Source organism: Pavona decussata, unplaced genomic scaffold (assembly GCF_977016875.1).
Source record: "Pavona decussata unplaced genomic scaffold, jaPavDecu1.1 SCAFFOLD_102, whole genome shotgun sequence".
Lineage (NCBI taxonomy): Eukaryota > Metazoa > Cnidaria > Anthozoa > Scleractinia > Agariciidae > Pavona > Pavona decussata.
Window position 1 is genome coordinate 4,498,038 of NW_028145517.1, and position 19,800 is coordinate 4,517,837.

Below are 19,800 nucleotides of genomic sequence, written 5' to 3' on the forward strand. Positions count from 1 at the left end.
TGGTACAGTGATCTGTTAAACAAAGTTTCATCAGAAGAATGAATAGATGTGAAAAAATCAAATAAAGTAGTTTCTATTTGCCTTATTTTAGCGGTTAAGGTAATATTTTCATGTAATTAATTTATCAATCCAGTATTAGGTTTATTTTGTTGATCTTTCCCGTAAGAGACCACCTCCCGTAAGCGACCACTTTGTCGTGCCCCAAGGGTGGTCGCTTACGAGAGAGTTGACTGTAGTTGCAGGTTAAGTTCGGGAGCATTGAAAACGAACTTCACGACAAGGACAAAACTTATGCATACAATTCAAGTCATCTTTATTTAAGCAGGGTGGCCCTTTCAGCGCAAGTCTGTCCCCATAAAATATTTCGTTTTCTATTACTTTTAGTAAAAAATTGAGTCGATCTAGTAGGCAAAAAAAGTTCAGAATTCATTACATCTCCGCTCCATTTTCTCGGCTGTTTCCAAGTTAATATGCCTTAGATGCCTTTATTCATCCTTTATTAAAAAAAAACGACGCTTTTGGAGTCCAAACAGAGCTGTTTGGAGCGGAAAATAACGGTGTTTGGGAAACTTCATACAAGTTTAAATTTTAGAATCGTTTTATAGGCGTATAAAACTGCAAAAAAGAGAAGAATTTTTTTGTGTCATATACACTTTAAGGGGATGGAGTTACAAACAAGCTCTTCGGTACGAATACCTAGTTTGCTGGCCGCATTGAAGTTTATCTTCATTGTACATAAATATTGTCAGCCTGTAATAAATACCATTAGCGACTGCAAATTTACCGAAAGAGCTGTCCAAGGGAGAGGGGGTCGATTGCTTTAATGTTCTTGTACTCCCCAGTAAACAACCTATTCGTGTTTAAGCCCTGACAGATCTCAGTTTATTTGAGCCTGACTGAGGGAGATCTGATAAAGAGTGTGGCATTTTACTGACACACGTGCTTATTAATAGTTCTGCTACACCTCTTGCACTTAACCTCACAACACCAGTGAAACTTGCATTCACAGTCATATTCCTCGTTGACTTGAAGGGTGTTGTACCCGCGCCCGCAGCACAAAATCCCGCAGCTCCCGCGTCCCGGAGTTGACTTGTTGCAAGCTCGTCCCGTAGTCCCGAGCGAGCCCGTGTTGGGATTAGCGACGCAATAATCCGGGGACTCCTCTAAGAACACGAGGTCATCACGTGACGGCTTTGATGGAATTTCCCCATTAGCCAATACCAGGTCGTTTCCGTGCTGATCAACGTTGACTTTCGCGCTATTGTCGTATCTGTTCATTAGGTGGGTTCCTACAACATCAAATGGAACCATGGTTTTCAAGCATGTTTTATGTTCACACGAGCCAGAAATTCCGTGGCACTTGCAGACCTTAATGGTGAGACGTTTCACTGCCTGCAAATGAACCAAAAAATGTGTGTAAGTTGAAGATGATCTCACGCTGGCTTTTAAAAAAACGGTAAATTTAGTCTTAGGGCGAGACAGAAAATATTCAACTCAACTCCCATCATCACAATGCACATTCTCCTTCAAACCAATCGTGCTTGGCCGCACGCGTTTTCCCGCGCATAGTTAACAATTATTCCACGAGCGCGCGTTGGATATGAGATGATAGATAGCCAACGAGGCGCGTAGCGCCGAGTTGGCTATAATCATCTCATATCCAACAAGCGCAAGTGGAATAATTGTTTTATTAAAAACAACCGAGAAATATTGCTAGATCTTACTGATTTCGCTGTGCAAGAACGACCAGAAGGCAATTTAATGGTCGCCATTTCTCGGCCATGGTATAATTGCTCATATACCATGGCCGCTAAGCCAATCAAATCCCTCGAATTGCATTATACAATGATGCAGTTTTTAATAATCACCAGTTACATCATAGTGGGCCCACACAATGTGTCTGTGTAGCCTATTGTTATTATATAGTAAATGCACTGGATTTACCGTTTGCGTCACCTATAGCGATATATCGCTAACTATGTATATAAATCAATGATAAATAAACGTTAAATTACCTTATCTGTGGTATATAGTCGTCCTTTTACTTCAAAAGCGGTTTTTTGAGCGATTTTGAAGAAGTTTGAGTTCGCCGTTGACTGTTCCATATATAAGAAGGCGAACTCAAACTCCTTCAAAATCGCTCAAAAAACCGCTTTTGAGGTAAAAGGACGACTATATACCACAGATAAGGTAATTCAACGTTTATTTATCATTGATTTATATACATAGTTAGCGATATATCGCTATAGGTGAAGAAAACGGTAAATCCAGTGCATTTACTATATACAATCGGCTACACAGACACATTGTGTGGGCCCCCTATGGTTACATGTATTTGCTTTGAATTCTGATTTGGTTATTGCCCTTCTTACGTCTGTTCTGATTGGCTAGAAAACATAACTTTCGGTTTGGTTATACGACGCTCACTGCTATTTAAGCATTCAAACTTAAGTTCGTATCTCAAAAAGGTTCTTCGATCAATTTTTTCGCCAACTGGTTGAGTTTAACGGTCATCAATCTGTACGGAATCTAGACAGAAAGCAATAAAATCATACATTATGACAAAACCTAGGATTCGCGTCAAACGGTCACCATACTGCCATCAACTCAGCTTTTCGATACGTTTATTTGCCAACTGGTGTAAATTTTAATAAGCGTCCACCCGACGTGAACGCATCGTTGTGTAGTGCCGTGGACTATCCTACTTTTGATTACATAACTGATAGAAACCAAACTCCGCACACGAATAGACACGAGTCTAAAATCGTTGACTGCATTTAGCATTTAAATTGTGGGCTGTGAAAACCGCAAGAGACAAAATGTCACTTTCATAACGGAACTTTTTCCTTTCAACCGTTAAGGCTAACCCCCCGTTGAGATCCTGTTACATCAGGGAAAAGGAACTGAGAGCATATGCCCGCAGGTTAATGTTGTAAGCGAGATTGGACGCTCTTTGAAATTGTTGGTTAGATGCCAATTCTTTCAGGTTCCTTTTGGAGGTAAAAATAAACTTGACTAATGCCGCCCACGTAACGACTGCCTTTTTTAATCAACAACAATTCCCATACATTTTTTTTTATAGAAGCCCTATTTTTAGCTTTCACATTGGCACACTCCACTGGTCAGGTGAAACAAAGCTTTGACGTTTCAGAGTACGGAGGGAAAGTGAGAAGTCAAAAGGGCAATTGACTCACGAAATCTTTTTAGAGAGATTTAGCAACGCGTTTTGCTGCAAACGTAAACCTGTCACCTGTCTGTGCTTCACGTATACCGAGTTACTTTTGGTTAGCTAAGAAGAAAGTTTGTCCTGCGTTGAAGCCAAAAATTACAGCAACAAATGTCGAAAATGGCAGCAAGTTTGTGATACGTGATTAATTCTGCCCGGCGTTCGCAGACCAGCACGTACCACTTAAGAACTTGGAGCTGTACACCACGTAGCGCTTGTATCGGCGATCGTTTTTGCCGTAGGCACGCCTCTCTAATAACTATAGTCACAGGTTAATATATAATCGAAAATTGCGCTGTTAATATTGGATTTTCCGTGTGTTTAGCCGCAAAACGTCGGAAAGGGCGTGAATTCCGTGTGCTTTTGGCAAATAATTAAAATTTTTTGCGTCGTTTTCTTTGCTACCTTCGCTCAGCAAAAGAGGCACAAGGGAACTTAAAATTTTGTAATATTACGTTTTGTGCGCACAAAGCTGGCCTCTCTGAAATCTTGGGTTAAAATTTTGTAACCCTTTTTAATAGATAAGGATTATAAATAGATAATTTAAAATTACCTCAGTTTAGAGATTATCATATTACGTAATTTTTGCCTTTTTCAGGTTATTGTAAACCGTTCCCAGATTTTTTGAAAGCACGCCAGCTCGAGCGAAGAGCATGTCGTTTTAAACGTGTTTACAATGTGTTCTTCAAGTGATGCGGTTAGTTAAACTTCAAAGCATATGCTAAACGCCAAAACAAGAGTTGAGATGTCTTGATAAAAAGTCGATACTTTATACTATAGAACAAACAAATCAAAGTGATGCTTCTGAGAAAAACTGATAACGATTCGAAAGACAATGTAGTATTAAGAAACGAATGAATACTTACTCTCCTGCCCACATTGTTGTTATGAAGGTTCATTTTTGCCCTTGCGTCTCTCTGTTGTTCTCGTGAATCCACAAATAGTTTGGCGAATTTCATACCATAGGCGATATTGTCTTCACAGCCTCCCCATTCGAAGCCGCCTTGACTGGAGGTGCAGTCGCAATTTTTCAATTCACCGCGACGGCAAGCTCTGGTTACTTCGTGTACAACTCCGGCCGACGAAATGGCGTAGACGAAGGCACTCTCACGTGTAGCTAAAAGACATCAAAAGATTAAACAGCAGGAGCCTTCAACCACTAAAATAAGGGCAAAGTTTTGACTGAGTTATTTTAAGGATAAACTGGCACACAATTTTTCTATCTAGCACAGGACAAAACTGTTTTTAATCGTATGACTCTTCTAAACTTTTCAGCAGTCATCGCCAAGAGAGTACAGCAATTTGGCTGTAGTTGCTATAAAGCAATTAACCGTTAACTTGACCATTACATATTATAATTAGATGTAATTAGACTGATAAGAAAATTCCTTTTTAAAAAATCCTTTTACCTTTTCGCATGACTTTCCCGAAAACGCTGACATCTCGAGCTACTGTGGAACAGTTCCACATTTCATTTTTCATCTGTTGTTGACATTCATCAACACCGAGTTTAGCTCCTTTGCCGATACTAACCATAACGTCAGGATTTTTTAGGCAAAGTTGTCGTTGGAATTTATCCAAACCAGCCACGTTACACATGAGCTTGGCACCCAGCGCATAAACCTGTGACATAAACCTAGTGGATTCAAAATGAAAAATCTTAGTCACCCGCAACAAAATCGAGCGTGGGGCTAACTGCGGATTAATTTCAACAATTCTTCGGATGAAAACTAACACTTTATGCGATCTTCCGCTGCGGTAAACCGTTCTGAAACAAACTTACCACCAATGGCAACTTGAGAGGATTGGAAACAAAAACAAAACAGTAGCGAAAAGCAAGAATTTCTGAGGACACGTGTTGAGCATCCTTGCAACTTAACTTTCCTACGGTTTGAGAGCTCCGTCTGAACTGAAGATCGCTGAAGTTTCTGCTACTTAAATCTGTCATAGCTGACTGATGATTAAACAAAAGCCTGTTTAATGAAGTACGATGCCTTGTAAAGGCGGACAGCTAACCAAGCAATCATTCATCTTTTCTGTAAGAGGCTGACGTTAATTGGAATTCAACAAGCCCTTAAGGGGCTTAAAATACTGGCGAAGGAGTCATCGATGCTAACTCAGTACATTCTTAATTGACTAACAACAACGCAGTTAGTTGGCTTCCTAGTTATTTTCCCGGGGATTTCTTTTCTCTAAAGTTTTTTTCAGAGTGTTTTAAAAGTTGTTTGTTTTTAACGTAAGTGTTTTTAGAATGTAGAATAACCAAAGCACTTCAGGGCAATACGGACAATATTGAGACTTATAAACTTACTCTTCGTGCGATAAGAAAGTCAGATCCAATCGTTAAAAGACCGGATAACTAAAGTGGAATAAATCACTAAGTTAGTGCCGGGATAAGATATAGCAGCTGGAGTACATTTAATCCGCTAGTTAAAGAGTTATCTTCTGGATAAAGTTATCCGCTCTTTAAATGAACTTGAATTGCGTTGTCCAGACTGATGAAGCTACTTAGCCTCAAGGACGTCGGCGACTCTTTGAGAGGAGTTTTCCAACCGAAACTGCAGTAATGGATTATATTGTTGTCAGTAGTGAAGCAAAATTCCAAGGTAACATTGACGAAATTTTCCAGTTTCGTGTAGTTTGGAGCACAGCTTGTCACACGGGCACGCGATCATTTGACCGTCGTAGACTGGGACGAGTAATAATAATAATAATAATAATAATATTTATCCAGGGAGCCCACTCGCCTTGGCGGTTTTCAGTGGGGCCCTGCAAATTAAAAATGAAATAAAAAATAAAATTACCTAAAAATTATTTCACAAGATCAAACGAATTTAAAAATAGCTAAAAAATCATCATTCACAAACTTTTAAGCTTTGCCTTAAAAAGGGACAATGATTTGATGTTTTTAAAGTCATTGTCTAAGCTGTTCCAGTCCTTAGAGGCTTGATAAATAAAAGTTTGCTTGCCCCAATTGGTACGCACGCGAGGAAGGTGTAAATCATTACTTCTACAAGTTAGATAAGAATGAAAACTACTATTGCGTCCGACGTCAAATTTAAAATCAATTTCCCCCAACAGATAATCAGAGCGGCTTTTTATCGCCCAGATCCCTACCGTCCAGACTCATGCCTCCTTAACGTTACCTCCACGCTGAAATTTTTGTAATTCATCGGTATAGTTTTATTAAGGCATGTCTAAAATTTCGTTGCGCTTTTGATTACTCGGTATCAAAACAAATTGTTCACGGGACATTAGATACACACCGCAACTAAGAATAGAAATCATTAATTATGCCTCAAAATGCGTGACACAATTTTGGAGTGTGGCGCTCAAAAGTAAGGTTCAGTTTCTGGAATGGATACTTCAAAACAAGGTTGGACACTTTATGGTAGTTACACGATGTAGTATTTGTAATCGTGATAGCCCATTTGTTAGGCTATAGGCAGAGAACTGAGAAAAGAGAGCTCCATTTAGGCACGGGACATCCGTTTTGGGGGTTTAGTACTGATATACACTATTTAGGCCTAAGAACTGGTTTAGCCGAAATAAGTCAAATTCAAATTACCATTTTCGTCAGCTAGCCCTGTTTGGTCTAGTGAATATGGATGGCAGATACAGTAATAGCCCGCGTATAAGAACCTGGGTTTTAAGAACCTGTTAGGCTAAAATTTTCATTTTAAGCCCCCTCCACATAAGAACCTATTTAGGCTAAAATTTTAAGTTAGGTTCTTATCAGTGGGGTTACTGTGAAAGTGTGTAGATAGAAACTGCTGAATTAAGATCATCATCTATTTAAAAGTAACTTGACATAACTTTTTTTCTTTCAAGCTTAAGTACCATGTTGTATGTCTATTGTGTTTGCCATTATACTGTATTATGAGATGATATAATATATATAGTATATTCAGATCAAATGCATATGAAAATATAAGAACCTATTTTAAGAGCCTTGGTAGCCTAAATTGGCTTTAAGTACCATCTATATAAGAACCCATTTAGGCTAAATTGAAAAATTCAGGTTCTTATACGTGGGCTGTTACTGGTGACGTAAATGACCCGGGTTAGGGCCGAATATTGTATTTTGGTTCAACCATGTCTCATTGACGCATATAACGTCAGAGTTTTCGGCGTACGCCAGGTCCTGAAAGCGATGGAGGTTACGCATGGATTGCCAGTTTGTTGTGCTGTCTTTGTGATAACTTTTTAAGCTTCTGGCATTCATCACGAGGCAATTGATCTTACCAGCAGTCGAACCAGAAACCGGTCCAGGGTTATGATTGATGTCACCAGACATCAAGAGGCGAAAGGTAGCATCTGAGTTGTTGTAGTAACAAATAAACGTGGCACATTTTCATTACATGGCACGGTAATAAGTGTTGACGTAATAAACAAGAAAAACAGAAAAATAGCAACGGGTTTCAAAGAGCTCTTTGAGTGACGACCTGATTCCCTTAACAATGTCAACAATCCATCGAAGAAGCGATCGTTTTCGGGAAAATGGTGATAAAAATTGTAAGAATGAAATAAGGTAAAAGGAGTCCAAGACTAGCGGCACCTCCAAGACTATAGGTCGTTTGACCATGAGTCATCCTTCTGTCATTATATCGTTTTAGCCCGTGCGCATGCTCAAACCTCAAAACGTACCACAGAACCGTACCACATGGAAGACAAAATGACTACGTTGTCATATACATACACGGCTGAACCTCAGTTAAGTCAGTAAGGTGGAACTGAGGTGCCAACGAAAGGAATCTGTCTCATATTGTCTAGGGGCCGACTTTTCTCCCCCTCACTTTCTTATCGGGGACAAGGTATCGGAAAGCACCGCGGAGCCATCTGCAGCTGGCATAAGCAAACCGCAGGCCGAAATCTCGTGGTGCATCGTCATGGTACAACGCTCCGGGAAAGTGTCCAGAGGTACCGCAGTCGGCTGTATTTTTCTCTCTTTTTCAGCCATTTTGAAATTAAGGTTGGCAAGTCGCCTGGAGACATCGTAGGAAAAGAAGAATGAAATAATTACGGCACAACAGAATATTAAAACTCGGTTCGAAATCTTTTCCTTGAATGTCACCGAAAAATTGGGAGGATATTCCAAATTTCGGGAAGAGGGTAATTTTATTGGACAAAAATGCCTGAAAGGCCCATGTGTATTTTACGGCCTTTTTGAGTGGAAGAAAAGTGCTGGTCATGTCCTGTGTAAAATAGTTTCACATCGAACAGTGGAGCCACCGTTATTTCCTGGCGCGCTACTTGCCATCAAATTTCATTGGTAAAGACGGTTTAGAGCGAAAAGTCAAATACGATTTTTTAAGAGCCTGACAGGGGTCTTGAGAGGCAGGAAAAACAAACGAGACATTTTTACCCAGCTAGAACCAGTGTTTTAATAAAAAATCTCAGCAAACTAGATATTTAGAAACGTTCCAGCCAGTTAACCTTCTAATGTATTCAGTTCCCAGCCAGCTCTATTCCAACCTGTAGAGCGGGTTTTTAATTCGAGCGGACCCATCGGTACTCCTGCCATCTTTTGTCGTATACGGTGGATTCTAGGTTGATACGTGCGCCAAAAATAATCGGCGGCTCCTTATTTCTTGTGACAAAATAAAGCATAACTTGTGACCAGATTTCAGCGTCCTGACGTATTTTATTTGGGATGCGAATTGAAACTTGAAAGTTCATACCTGAAAACACAAGTGCTTCAACAAACTCACTGTGACAACAAGTATCTGCATGCTGTTTATAGTTTTGGTTTTGACGTTTCACTGAATTTAAATATTTACATAAATAATGTTCACCTGGATAAATATCATCGCGAATCAAAATACTAGGCTTTTGGCAATGATCATCGATTGTTTATCAGTTATATTAAAATACAATTTTTTTTAGTCAACTGGTTCACCAATGATTGATAACAATCACTAATAAAATTTAGTATAACCCCTGTGACCGACTATTAAGCAAACTCAAACTCGCAATCTGATTGGCTATGCGAAGGCATTCTAATTTCCAATAAACGACAAGGAATTTTGCCGAACTCATGAACCAACTGATTATTTATTTTTTGATTCGCTCTGACGAAGAGCTAACACTCGAGACGTCAGCACTCTGTTGATAAAATCTAAAAAAATGCCATTTCTACCGGGTGTCTTTGCTGAATTAATCTGTCACCAGGTTATAGCTAGGTTGATAGCTGAGTTTGCCCGTCTACTTGTTAATTAAACTCACAGCTGTACCACCAGCCTTATCGTCCACAACCACTATTATACATTTCCTTATCACAACTTAAGGTACATAAATAAATCCAATTTGAATTTTGTCGAAGTCATTTTCACTCAAGACACAATTGTTTTGAGATAGTGTATCTAGTCAATAATACAATGCGCGAAGCAACAGTTCATAGACAGTTTACGACGTAATCGAGCTGTGACTATGAACGCGCTGTTCTAGAAAATCGTCAGCTAACTATCCGTTTTCTGTGATGTTGCGGGAAAATTCCCCAAATAATCTGCCCAATGTCACCATTAAGTGTGACTATTTACCTATTTTTTCTTTCCTATGAAGTGTTTCTAAAGGCGATGTTACACGGAACAATTTTAACGACGGTTATAAGCGCATCAAAGCGCGCGGATAAATTCAACGCAGCATCTTTGAAAACATAAAAACTGACTTGGGATGTGTTGCCCCAAGTAATTGTGTCGCTTAAAAGTTGTCCACGGGCTATGTTTCACGATGGCCACTTCAAATGAAAACTGAATCCTTCCGTGTAACATCCCCTTAAGGTTCTTTGGTATTTTCTTCTAATTTCCTAAGCCGCCGAACAGACCAAGCTTGTGTTAATTCAAGTCTGCAGCTCGTCGCCCGCGTTAGTCAGGTCTGGTAGTGAACCCGGCGTTGCACTCTATCCTATACAATTAGCCTCTATCTTTAAGCGTCTCACTTTCTCCAGTATCATAAGTTTTCGTTATCTCCTCTATCATTGCCATTTAGGCTGTTGATAGACGGACTCGGCGATCCTCTCTTCTTGTTCTTCCTGTTTTTTCTCCGTTTATCTCTCTTGCTCTTTGATTTCTTTGGAGGTCTGTTTTGACTGTTACTGTCTGTGCCCGCCACTGAGGCTGAAATTTGTGGACCACTGCCGTTGTACGCAGACACATCCTCGGGTGGTTTACACACGTGCTTATCAACCGTTCTCCGGCAAGTGTTGCACTTCACGTAACAGCACCAGTGAAACTTGCACGCACATTTATATTCCTCTTCCACTTGGATTGTGTTGAACCCGCGCCCGCAGCACAAAATCCCGCAGCTCCCGTGTCCCGGAGTTGTCTTGTTGCAGTATCGTCCCGTGGTCCCGAGCGAGCCCGTGTTGGTGTTAGGGACACAATAATCCGGGGACTCTTCTAAGAACACGAGGTTATCACGTTGAGGCTTGACCGGATACATCCCATCAGCCACTACGAGTTCGTTTCCGCTCTGATCGACGGTTACTAGGATACCACTGTGATATTTTTCCCGAAGATACTCTCCGACGATACCGAAGGGAGCCATGGTTTTCCAGCAGGTTTTGACCTGGCAAGAACCAGAGACGCCATGACACTTGCAGTCTAGTATGGTGTGACGCTTCACGGCCTGTGAAAGGAAAATGTGTTCATAGTTAAAAACAAATGGATGAGGGGCTTAGTTTCTAAAGAAACTGTGGTGCTGTGTCGGTGGGGGAGTGGAAACGAATGTTTGGTTTATCAACAGAGTTGATAATTAAAGGTAAATTGGCCACCGTAAAGAGATTCGAGCGCTGACGTTTCGGGCTTTAGCCCTTCCTCGGAGCCGAATCGCACTGGGGAAAAGCTAACGCTCGAAACGTTAGCACTCGAATCTCTTTACGGTGATCAATTTACCTTTAGTGATCAATTCTGTTGATAAACCAATCATTTGTTCATAGTTAACTGAACTGAAGGAATGTAATTTTCGTCAAAATCCCGGGAATTAAATCTGGCATTTTTTTTAATCGTGTTGTGACTGCATGCAAATGCAACTGCAAAACTAAACAATTGTCATGCGATTCCTAAAAAAAAAAAGCCAAGACTAGAAATGATTTTTCCCTTTACTTTAAAAAATATTTTTTTTGGAAGTTATGGTAAGGTACAAATGATGGTAAGCCTGCTAAAGTAGTTTTATTCCTACAGCAAGTCTCGACCTCCAAACGATCGTTGATGAAATGAGCCTCCTTGTAATGTAGTTAGACCCAGAGACCAGGGTTGGTAGCGTTGCTTAGAAACTTCTGTTGTTTGGACTTCGCCCTATCTATTTAAAATATTTTGTTGGCTTGCTTTGGACCGGATAACCCTATTAACTAAAAACAACACACAAGAAAGCTTTGGCTTATTTTTTCTTATCCGTGGGATTCGTCATGTTTTCCGGCTGTTTTATCTCGTTTCAGAAGTAGGTTAAAATGACATTACATGTTAACTACAAGTAATAAGTGTGATAATCCCATCATATTAGACGGATTTACCGGTCCAAGCGCTTTTTGAATAACTTGAATGTCAAAATGTACAAAAGTCTAACTTTCCTTACGAGCTACGAAAAAGCAAAAACATTTGATTGCAACCGGGACCCGTCTTATTAAAGTTTTTTTTATTTTTTAATTGTCACGGTCACATAAATAAATTTTGTTATTTGTTATTACTATTATTGTTTATTTGTTTGTTTTATTTTAAAGCCGAGAACTATTGCAAGTTTTAAATAGTTGAAGGTCGAAGTGTTAAATGCTTAGTACCATTTGTTAATTTGTCAAGCACACAAGGTTTAGACACAAATCTTTTAAAGTTAATTTGATTGCCTAATTTTTTAGTCCACATTACTGATCATTGTCGTAGAAGCCACAGGCTCTTTCATTCCTAGGCAAATCACGGAAACAGTCTATACAACTTATCAAGCGAAATTAAATTAGTCTGAACTGTCGACTCGACAGTTTTAAATCAGTTTGTGTATAATTATCACTGAAGATAGAGCAAAAAGGATTAATTTGGAATCGCGAGTGAAAAACACAGTCAACGCAAAATATAAATAAATCAATAAAACAAGACGATCACTTATCAGTAATTTTACAAATGTTTGAAAGTTATTTTTTTGTCACGAGCAATATTTGTCCGTTCCGCACTTCCGGGAGAACAAGGCGAAAATATTTCACTCTTCTACTTAAAAGATACAAATAAACAAACACTCTGGGAGAAACTTTAGAGAAAGCATTGAGTTTTAAGGACGTGAGGGAATCCGACAACATCATTAAACAGTTTGTTCAATATCTGATTTTGTTCATGCATCGCCTGCGGTCTCCTTTTCTGAAGAGTTTTAATCGTACAAACAGGATGCAAGAACAAAACAGCTCTCGAAAGAGAACCGCAAAAACCTCCCAACTCAAAGCTAGTTCACGCTATACTTACGGACAAATATTAGGCATTTTTGCCGCCATAAAAGAAGCTATACAAATCCGTAGGACCTTAATAACTTGATTTCTTCTCACAAGAGCATACTTGAGCTGTTGTACGTTAATTTGGTGAGTGTCTCCTGGAAGCTCAGGGAACAGTCTTTTAACGGCAGTGAAATGAAGGTTGTAGGCAAGAGGGAACGCCGCAATAGTTTTGTTTTAAGGCAGTGCTGATATGTATTTCGTGAGTGCCCTCTCATGACAAAGCTCGTGATATTCGCCAAGTTTTTGGTAATGAAACCACAAAAAATGTTGGCAACATATCGTTGTTAACTGTACCAGTCATGAATTCGAAACATTCATCTGGAAATTCTTGGGTAACTTGGATATTTGCTGGGATTTAAGGAATTGTGGTTTGGGCTAATACTGCTAATATTCCTTGAATGCGAAAAAGTTGTTCAATTTGCAGTTTTATTTGCTATTTGAAACGAGTTTTTGCGAAATGTTGACCCTTTGCATTGAAATTTACTTAACAAAGAAACTTTCAACATCGTTTCCACAGACCGAAAACAAAATGAACGCAAATTTGGAGGCAACCGAGACTTCTGGAAATCATCTTGCCCTGCGTTAAAAATAACGTACATTAACGTAAAGTTGCAACAAAATCCGCTCTGGTTTCCTGTTTTTAACCGATATCTTTTCCAACACTGTTGACATTTTGTGCGTTTTCAAGCACGACAAACATTGTTGGGAATCAAGTCAGGAAGTGCTCTTCACTCTGCCGGCGCCATCCAGGTTAAAAAAACACAAGAAGGCAAGCAAAGTCCACACGCTTTTCCTGTTTCTGCATGTTTATCCGCAAAACAAACTTCACTATAATTTTAACATGTAAGCCGGGATTAGACAAAGGTACAACTTTAAAAAACTATATATAAGCTATTAATATCGCAAAATGAATTTTTACAAATTGTTATTACAAGTTTTCTCGTTCCAGAACATATATGGAAAATTTGATTCTTTTTTTTTTTTTTGGTTCAATACACACCCACGAGATTAGCTTTCAAAGCAAAACGTTTATCCTGGTGTATTGTTCTTAAGATACACTTGGGAAACAAATGAATTTCAAACATCCATACTAAAATCTGAACTTGATCCAAAAATCACAAAAATAGCGACGACGTCTATTCAACACACACGACCCTACATATGATCTAGTTAACTAAAGTTAATTTCCATCATCTGTAAGAACGTTCTACAAAACAATGTTTTAGAGTTATTAGGAAGGCAATTTTTTAGGGGATAACAACACGCTTGTCCGGATTTAGCATAATTAAAGCGATAAATATATGTTTTTTTAGTACTCACTCGTCTTCCGACATAGTTGTTGTGAAGGTTCATTTTTGCCCTCGCATCTCTTTCCTGTTCTCGCGAATCCACAAATAATTTGGCGAATCTAAGACCGTAGGCGACGTTATCGCTGCAGCCTCCCCATTCGAAGCCTTTGCGACTCCTGCCTTTGCGTTCAGTGTCACAAGTGCAGTCGCGAAGTTCACCTCGACTGCAAGCACGGGTCACTTCGTGTACAACTCCGGCCGAAGAAATGGCGTAGACGAAGGCGCTCTCGCGGCTGGCTATGAAAATTAAAGTCAAGAAAGAGCACATTAAAAACGCACTCAACCAAAAAAGAAACGCTTAGATGTTTAACTCTTTGTCCTATGATATCTGATGAATTAATCAATCGGCTGAGAAGGCATTGAGTAACTCTTGAAAGTACGTGAATTGAAGATATCGATAGCATTGGGCTTAGAGCATTGGCGATCACGGTAGAGCTGGGGTTAGGATTCCATTACAAAATCGTCGAGTTGTTCTGGATTAATTACAAGATGACAAAGACGTAATTCAGAGTCAAAAACTCTTCTATACTCCTTTATAGTAACCGAACTCAAGAGCCTACTCTATTTTTATGAGACGTTATTTTTACCTTTCCGCATAACCTTTCCAAACACGCTCACATCCCGAGCTACCGTAGAACAATTCCACCTTTGGTCCTTGAATTGTTGTTGACATTCTTCCACGCCAAGCTTAGCACCTTTTCCGATGCTAACCATAACATCAGGATTTTCTCGGCAGAGTTGCCGTTGAAAGTTAACCAGGCCAGCAATGTTATTACACATGATTTTAGCGCCCAGAGCGTACACCTGAGACATAAACCTGGTGATACAAACAAACAAATCAAATTGTTTGGTTTATCGCCCGCAACAAATATTGAACATCATTTGATGAGCAATTCTCGCCGTAATCTGTATTGCAAGCTAGCGATTTGAAGTAATCTTCTTAGGTTTGAAGTTTTTTGTTGAAACATTACTTACCACCAGTGAGAACTTGATAGAAATGGAAATGTAAACAGAACTAGAGCAAAAAGCCAAACATGTGTTCGAGGCATGATGAACTTTTCTGACACCCTTCCAGGCTCAAGCGCAGTACTTCACTTCTCCGTGCGGTTGTAAGTTCAGGCTATTAAAACTGTCGTGAATGACGAATAGCCGAAATATATCACCGCTCAGAGCTTTGGTATGCAATTTCACGTATTAAAATTAATTGACAATGGCGCTACTGATGGTACGTAACTCAAGAGGCATCTGATTGGTTCAGGGGCTAAAACTAGAGTTAAATTAAGGGCGGTGCTCTTGAAGTTAAGAACAATCCTTAAGTGGCATTATTCTTCCTACGAGAACTTTTATCCATCCACTCACGAACCGCGAGCATTTCTATCAAATCGCGAAGATTTTCGCCGGTAGCTTTTCAGTGGCAACATTTCAGCACTTTTATGGCCTTCTTAAGAGAACGGCTCGATAAAACGACCTTAAGTATTCTAAGAAATATTTGTAATTGATATTGAATGAGATCTTTTTCATTACCGTAAAGCTACATAAGAACAATAGCACTTCTTGATCAGTTTGTTTGTATATATAAACCACTTATTTTGTTTACTATCAACACTTCGATCTTCGACTCACGAGCGAGAACTTTACACTCGACTTGATCTCGTGTTTCTAAGAGATCATTGACGCGCGCAGAATGAAACCGTACGTGGTCATGAATAAGTGAATTTACAAGGGCCTTCATTTTGTTTTTGGTTAGCTGCGGTACTATGGGGTTTTATTTATATGCCGGCGTTCTTTCTTTTTATCCCTTGTGAATTGTAACTGAAGAAAGCGGAGCTCTTTGTGTAATTAGTTTTCTTCTTAGAATTGTTAAAGGGTGTCGTGTATTCCTAATGATCGCGTTAAAGCCTTTAAAGCGGCATTTAGAAGTAACAGATTCAAAAGTGGAAGAGGAAATTAAACTTTACCGACTTGAAAGTGCAATGATGCTTGCTTTTGATAACACACATCAAAGGCGAGCATTTTAGGGCGTTCATTACGTGCAAACAGGCACTGTTCGCTGACATTTTATTGTTCGCTTTGTCTCGAGCTATGATAATAAGCTGGATTACATAAAGCGCTGATCCCGACAGAAACAATTTATTGCCATAACTTAGCATTATTGGAGACTCTGCGATGCTCAAAATCCCAATTTCAAGCTTAATTTGTGAGCCGATGAAAAACCTATTTCCGATAGCTTCGAGCGTGTTTCCTTCCTTAAGGCTTGGTTTCCACTCGAGTGAAAAACGTAACGTGATAAAGCACGTTTTAAGCGGCAGAGGAAATGAGGACATAAAAGGTTGGGCAGAGAGCGAAGAGGAGTGAACTAATTAGTGTAACGTGGAAGAAAGGAGTGGGCAGACACATGAACGACGCCTCGATTATTAACTTACCATAAGTTTTATTATCTTAAGACGTTTAACAGGAACGTGAAAAGCCTTGAAGAGTTTGTTTGTGGGGTTAGCAATTTGAAGGGACTGCTTATAGCTTTCTTTGAATCCTTCCGGTTGTTTCTCATGGGACATTAAAATCAGACAGCATTTCACGGCCAGGTTTAACGAGGGTCTTTTAAATCTGTAGACAGCTCGCTGTAAACAGTTTACAAACTGCGAAGATTTACTTCGACCCAATTTGTATGTCCAAGAGACCATAGTCGCGTTTTAGAGGCAGGATTTTTTAAAAAAATCAAATAACGTCGCAAATATCTAATACAGGCTTAAATTTGAGAGAAAAGTCTAGAATTAGAACAGAGTGCAGACAGATTCAATTTTTATGCGTCACTGGAATGTACTAGACACGGTTGAAATGTAGATTTTACATTATATGTCGTTCAATTTGTTAGTTTCTCTTTGCTTTCATCCGGCTTTCATGGTTTCAATCTTTCCGACAGCCTTATCGAGCTTAAGACCTTACCATCAAATTAATTTTGATAGTTATTAAAACGAACAACCGAGATCCCTTAAGTTCCACTCCTGTTTTAATCCTACTCTTCCTCTTGACTATATCTACTATAATCGATGTTTAATCGCCTTTGGGTGTGAATTCTAACACTTGAGACATTAATCCGTGTGTTTAATACGTTTAGCGCTTATAAACCTCCACAACAGCCCAAACTACTGAAACAAATTAAATGAAACCTTACGAACTTTCATTGATCAGTTTGGCCAACTCGCTTCCTAAAGCTTTTTCCCTCTAATTTCCCGCTTTATTGCCCATCCATTTCAACACCAGAAAATGGATGATAAATTGTCTTTCAGCTCCCACAATTTTCTCTTCAATAGCCTCTTGCAGTTGCGGTTACTTCGCCCCTGCGCAGTACTCGAACTCAAGATGTTCGATTTCCAAATGAAAACAGAAGAACGTGCTATACGTGAATTCCTACGATAAAGTAAATAAAGTGCCTCTAAACTTCAAAATCATGGAGAAATCGTTGCCATTCAACCGTTTCGCCCTACGCTGTTTCCACTGCCTGAGATCTTTGGACTCGGTCTGATAGTCACATTTAATGAACATTTCAAAATCACTGCAGCTGAAACCAGAAAGGAACGATTACTGTTAGGGGCGAAATGTCCGAAGTAATCCAGATATATTATTTCAATACCCGTTGAGTATCAACCAAGTTTTTATCGACTTCCCAGCCACCACACACTCACACACGGAAACTGGATTATTTTCGGGAAACTGACTTTCGTGACTGCCATCTTTCTAAGATGCTGCGAACGTGTGTCAACGGGGAAACGGGGTTGACGTCTTTCGCAAGTGTGCGTGGGCGATTTGTATCCCTCGCGAGTACGAGTGTCTTCAGTTGGTCGTTCCAACGAGTGTCTCGCGCGCGCCTGAAGTCGAATCATGAAACAACTGAAACGCTAGCACAGTCCGCATGAAACTTAAAACTTTTAATTGAGGCATATTATTCAGTGAATTAATAGACGTAGTCATACACTGATTTCAAGCATGTATACCGACAGAGACTGACCAAAGCGTCAACTTAAAAGAAAACATCTTCAATCTTATGTTCGTCTTTATACATGCACAGAACGCAAAGCTCTCTTACGCCTTGGTCAAAATGCGCATGATAGTTGTTGATAGTCGATTATAGTTAAAACTCGCTCACTTGTTCGACCACCACCTACCATGCGCTATCATCTACTATCATCAACTATCATTCACTCTGAGCCTGTTCAAATTCTTCATGATAGTTGATGATAGTTTTTCCCGTTTGACAACCCGCATGATAGTTGATAGTGGTAGATGATAGTTTTGACTATCATCAACTATCGATTATCATGCTCCGTTTGACTACGGCTTTATAGACACCCTTAGCATCACCGGTATAACTAGGAGATGAGAACGAAACGTACATTTTATATTTTTTTAATCGAGAAATCAGGAGTCGTAGTATTGACATTTTGAGAAATGAAATTGGTTTCCTTTCCCAGTTCCGTGATATTTAGCTCAGTCCGTGAAAGCGGAGTTTCCGCAATATTTACGATATGTCTGCGGGAAGGCAGATGTCTCTACAAGTGGACTAAAAAGGACTGGCTAAAATATTTCGTAGGGGGTTGCCTATTTTAGTACCGTTTTGCACCGTGAAAAAAATGACTGATCGAGAACAGGCTAGTTACTCAAAAAAAAAAAAAGCTAGAAATGATTAGCCACAGTCTTATCACCGAGCGCTATTTATGTTTTCAGTTCAGTGGCGGATTGCAGTAAGGCCTGACAAGATTTACAAGTTAGCCTTCAAGCTGAACTTGCAGCCATGAATATCAGTAAACAACACTACATGAAGCTTTGAAGTCCTCAAATGCTTCGATAAGGAGCGCTTTTCGTTTGTTTGGAAAAACCGATGAGAATTTTCCGTCCAATGGAACAGTACAATTCTCAAGCGCTTTCCATTTGCATCGATCGAAAAAACAGTTGTTGTGTTGGTGAATCAAATGGAATCAAGGAGCATAGTACCTAAGTGTGATCATTGAGGCAAATGGTTGAGCGACATTCCGGTCATTTCGGTAAAAAACGAGAAAAGAGGAATACGTTTGAAGTTGTTTCCTTTCTTTCAATAAAATTACAAGTAGGAAGGACTCAGGATTCTATTTGTTGTCCCACCAGAACGACCGGTTTTTTCATTCAAAAGGAAAGCGCTCAAGCATACATGAGCACGGAGTGCGGTCGGTACATTTGCTTAATTTATAATAACTGCTGTTGCGTGGAATTTTTTTTCGTGACTTCCCTAAAAAAAATCTGCAAAATTCCAAGAAAAAAAAAGTGATGGGCAGTTTATTACACCTCCCTTTCCCAACCCAGCGTAAAATTCTTGTGCTCGCTGTACTAAAAATAGATTGGACTAACACTCTTGAAGGCGTCATCATTAAATTCTCTGCTGTATTAACAACCGCGACAGCAGCTCTGTTAAGATGAATAGTCGGGCAAGGCGATTGATAATATGTGTGTATATATAGATTTCAAGTGCCTGTAGTCACTATTGTGCCTATAGGCACTAATATCGTGAGAAAATATCGAAATTTACTGATCACTGTACCGAAACAGTAGCAATACAGAATTGTTTCCTTTTTAATGAACTGACATCATTCCTGCACGTATACCATCTACTTTAATATTAATACTGTAGCTTTGTCCTCTTCGATATTGAGCTGGTGAATTTTGAACTTCGACTTATAAAAAGATATATTAAAACTAGAAAGAGGCAAATTGTCCTAGTGAATTCA

At 39.4% G+C, this 19,800-nt stretch overlaps 2 protein-coding genes across 3 annotated transcripts; both read right to left on the minus strand.

Moving 5' to 3' along the window:
- Positions 1-296: 296 nt before the first annotated feature.
- LOC146471770 (protein Wnt-2b-like) lies at positions 297-5,270 on the minus strand. Its single transcript, XM_085120296.1, has 4 exons — positions 5,010-5,270; positions 4,636-4,862; positions 4,093-4,343; positions 297-1,392 (listed from the first exon to the last, which is right to left on the minus strand). Exons 1-4 carry the CDS (start codon positions 5,090-5,092, stop codon positions 928-930), a joined length of 1,026 nt encoding a protein of 341 aa, XP_084976422.1. The 5' UTR covers positions 5,093-5,270; the 3' UTR covers positions 297-927.
- A 4,519-nt stretch (positions 5,271-9,789) lies between these two features.
- On the minus strand, positions 9,790-18,171 carry LOC146471771 (protein Wnt-2b-A-like). 2 transcript variants are annotated; one of them, XM_085120295.1, is made up of 4 exons: positions 18,063-18,171; positions 14,632-14,861; positions 14,016-14,281; positions 9,790-10,852 (listed from the first exon to the last, which is right to left on the minus strand). In XM_085120295.1, the coding sequence occupies exons 1-4, from the start codon at positions 18,074-18,076 to the stop codon at positions 10,175-10,177; spliced, it is 1,188 nt and encodes a 395-aa protein (XP_084976421.1). In that variant the 5' UTR covers positions 18,077-18,171; the 3' UTR covers positions 9,790-10,174. The 2 variants fall into 2 exon arrangements, with proteins under 2 accessions (XP_084976421.1, XP_084976420.1); XM_085120294.1 differs by lacking the exon at positions 18,063-18,171 and adding an exon at positions 15,020-15,172.
- Between the last annotated feature and the right edge of the window lie 1,629 nt (positions 18,172-19,800).

What these genes read in the sequence shown, in the direction of transcription:
- LOC146471771 (XM_085120294.1), bottom strand. Translation starts at nt 15,093, where the DNA reads ATGCCTCGAACACATGTTTGGCTTTTTGCTCTAGTTCTGTTTACATTT. An exon ending in CTATCAAGTTCTCACTGGTG is followed by an intron (nt 14,862 to 15,019) that starts GTAAGTAATGTT and finishes TTGTATCACCAG; the next exon opens with GTTTATGTCTCAGGTGTACG. An exon ending in ACAACTATGTCGGAAGACGA is followed by an intron (nt 10,853 to 14,015) that starts GTGAGTACTAAA and finishes TTCCTTTCACAG; the next exon opens with GCCGTGAAGCGTCACACCAT.
- LOC146471770 (XM_085120296.1), bottom strand. Translation starts at nt 5,092, where the DNA reads ATGCTCAACACGTGTCCTCAGAAATTCTTGCTTTTCGCTACTGTTTTG. An exon ending in CGGGAAAGTCATGCGAAAAG is followed by an intron (nt 4,344 to 4,635) that starts GTAAAAGGATTT and finishes GATGTCTTTTAG; the next exon opens with CTACACGTGAGAGTGCCTTC. An exon ending in ACAACAATGTGGGCAGGAGA is followed by an intron (nt 1,393 to 4,092) that starts GTAAGTATTCAT and finishes GTTCATTTGCAG; the next exon opens with GCAGTGAAACGTCTCACCAT.